The sequence below is a fragment of the Triticum urartu genome, chromosome 2A, assembly GCF_056163025.1.
Source record: "Triticum urartu cultivar PI428250 chromosome 2A, HENAU_Tu73, whole genome shotgun sequence".
Lineage (NCBI taxonomy): Eukaryota > Viridiplantae > Streptophyta > Magnoliopsida > Poales > Poaceae > Triticum > Triticum urartu.
Window position 1 is genome coordinate 717,730,040 of NC_141874.1, and position 2,458 is coordinate 717,732,497.

The window sequence follows — 2,458 nt, forward strand, 5'->3', positions numbered from 1 at the left end:
CTTCCTCGGTAAGGGGGGTCAGTCCTTGGCCGTGCTCCCAACCTGAACCGCAACAGGGAGAGAGGCCACGCCCTGCTCTATGCCAATTACTTTGCCAACACCCCGCTCTTCAAGCCGGATAAATTCCATCGCCGTTTTCGAATGGCAAGGCATGTGTTCAATTGTATCCGAGAGGGAGTGGTTGCTCATGACCCATACTTCGAGTGCATGACGGATGCCCTTGGCAAGCTTGGATTCTCCTCTTATCAGAAATGCACCGCGGCCATCCGCATGCTTGCATATGAAATTCCGAGCGATCTGGTGGATGAGTATGTGCGTATGAGTGAGACAACATATCTGATGCCAATGTACAAGTTTTGCCAGGCTGTGATCGAGGTGTTTGGCCCAGAGTACTTGAGGCAGCCAACTGCCGCTAATACAGAGAGATTGTTGGCGACCAACGCAGCTAGAGGCTTTCCAGGCATGCTTGGCAGCATAGATTGTATGCACTGGGAGTGGAAGAACTGTCCATTTGCTTGGCAGAGCCAGTACAAAGGGCATGTCAAGGCGTGCATTGTCATATTAGAAGCGGTGGCATCACAGGATCTTTGGATATGGCATTCTTTCTTCGGCATGGCAGGTTCTCACAATGATATCAACATGCTGCAGCGTTCTCCAGTCTTCGTAAGGCTTGCAGAAGGCCACTCCCCGCCTGTCAACTTTGAGATCAACGGCCACCAGTACAACAAGGGATACTATCTAGCAGATGGTATATATCCTCAGTGGTCAACTTTTGTCAATACAATCTCGAAACCCCAAGGTGAGAAGAGAAAGAAATTTGCCCAAATGCAAGAGAGTGTTAGAAAGGATGTGGAACGTGCTTTTGATGTGCTTCAATCCCGGTGAGGTATTGTTTGAAACCCTGCACTGTCATGGGATGAAAGGAAGTTTTGGGAGGTGATGACTGCTTGTGTGATCATGCACAACATGATCGTCAAGGACGAGCGTGATGAGAGTATCTTCGACCAAGGATTTGATTATCAAGGTGAAAATATTAAGCCCCTGCACCAAGACCCGGCCACATTTGAACAGTTTGCCCAATTCCACCATGAGATGCGTGATTGGCACACTCATTTGAATCTTCAAAATGACTTGGTAAAACACGTGTGGGATCACATTGGCAACCAATAGATGTATTGGTCCATTTTATGTTCAGTGTAGACAATTTCAATTTGGTTGTAAAACTATTTTAATTTTCAGACAAACATTTGGGTTGTGAAACTAGTTTTGATGAAAATAAGGGCATTTTTGGCCGCGACGGACAGGATGGGGCAAAGGGATGGGGCCGCGCGTTGGGCGCACGGCCACCGCATCCCAGAACACGCCCGGACACGACCTCATTGCCCTACCCAAACGGACAGAATCCGGACAAAACGGACGTCCGTTTGGGGTCGCGCATTGGAGTTGGCCTAACCGCAATGCTGCATCCAAACATTGTCCTTGTTAGACAAAAAAAACTCCAAAAAAGGCATTGCAACTTAAAAAAAATAAAAATGGCATCGCAAAATAGCTAAAAACATAAATTAAATTAAATAAACAGTCCACTGTTAGCAATAATGGTTTCCGTGATATATTTATATCTACTCGGTTTCGCTATCTCTCGGGTCTCCGCACAACCATGTCTTTGTCGCAGCCCGCACATAGTACTTAAGTTCAAACTAAAATAAAATAAAAATAAAAGGTAGATCGGCCGCTCGCTCGCGACGCTGATACCGTCGCCGTCTTCAGGCGCCACCGTCCTTGGTCAGGTCGATGTAGGGAGGCGGCATCTAAAGGTGAAGTGGTGGCCCCCAAAATAGCCCGGCGACCGGGGTGGGCGGCCGGTCCTCCATCACCTCCTCATTCACCTCCTTCTCGATGTCCAGCTCCGGCACGTAGACGTCCCCGATGGCCGAGAGCGCGAGCATCTCCTCCAGACACACCTACCGCGCCTTCTGGCTCTGCTTGTACTCCCTCTCGAAGTCCTCCATGACGGCCCGCACCAGCCGCTCCTCCTCCTTGGTCGTCATGGTGGAAGCTGGCGATGGCGGCGACGATAGGGAGGGAGAGGGCATCGGCGTGAGGCCACGACTCTGCGTGGGCTCGGCGCGCAAACACGCGACGCACGGGGGCGGGCTACGAGCCAAGCCGGCAAAGAAGGTTTGCCGGCGCACGTCGTGCTCGTCCTGAAACCAAGTGTCCCAGAGCGGTGAGTCCATGTTGTAGCGCCGGTCGGCAAGGTACAGGCGCGGGATGTGGGCGCGCCGGCGGTTGCTCTCCTCCAGGCGGGCGCGACTGCTCGTCGGCAGGGGGGATCGGTACCCGATCTGGGCTCAAATGCCACCCATTGGGGAGGTGGGCATCGGACCACGACAACGGGGTGTCGGTCTGCCAGTACCGACGACAGACGTCCACTTGACGTACGGCCGGGAAGCGTGCC

The 2,458-nt window shown here is 52.3% G+C and overlaps 1 protein-coding gene across 1 annotated transcript; it reads left to right on the forward strand.

Annotated features, from left to right (window-relative positions):
• Positions 1-207: 207 nt before the first annotated feature.
• LOC147987101 (uncharacterized) lies at positions 208-885 on the forward strand. The gene has a single exon (XM_087542278.1). It carries the CDS (start codon positions 208-210, stop codon positions 883-885), a length of 678 nt encoding a protein of 225 aa, XP_087398404.1.
• Positions 886-2,458: the final 1,573 nt, after the last annotated feature.

What these genes read in the sequence shown, in the direction of transcription:
- LOC147987101 (XM_087542278.1), top strand. Translation starts at nt 208, where the DNA reads ATGACGGATGCCCTTGGCAAGCTTGGATTCTCCTCTTATCAGAAATGC.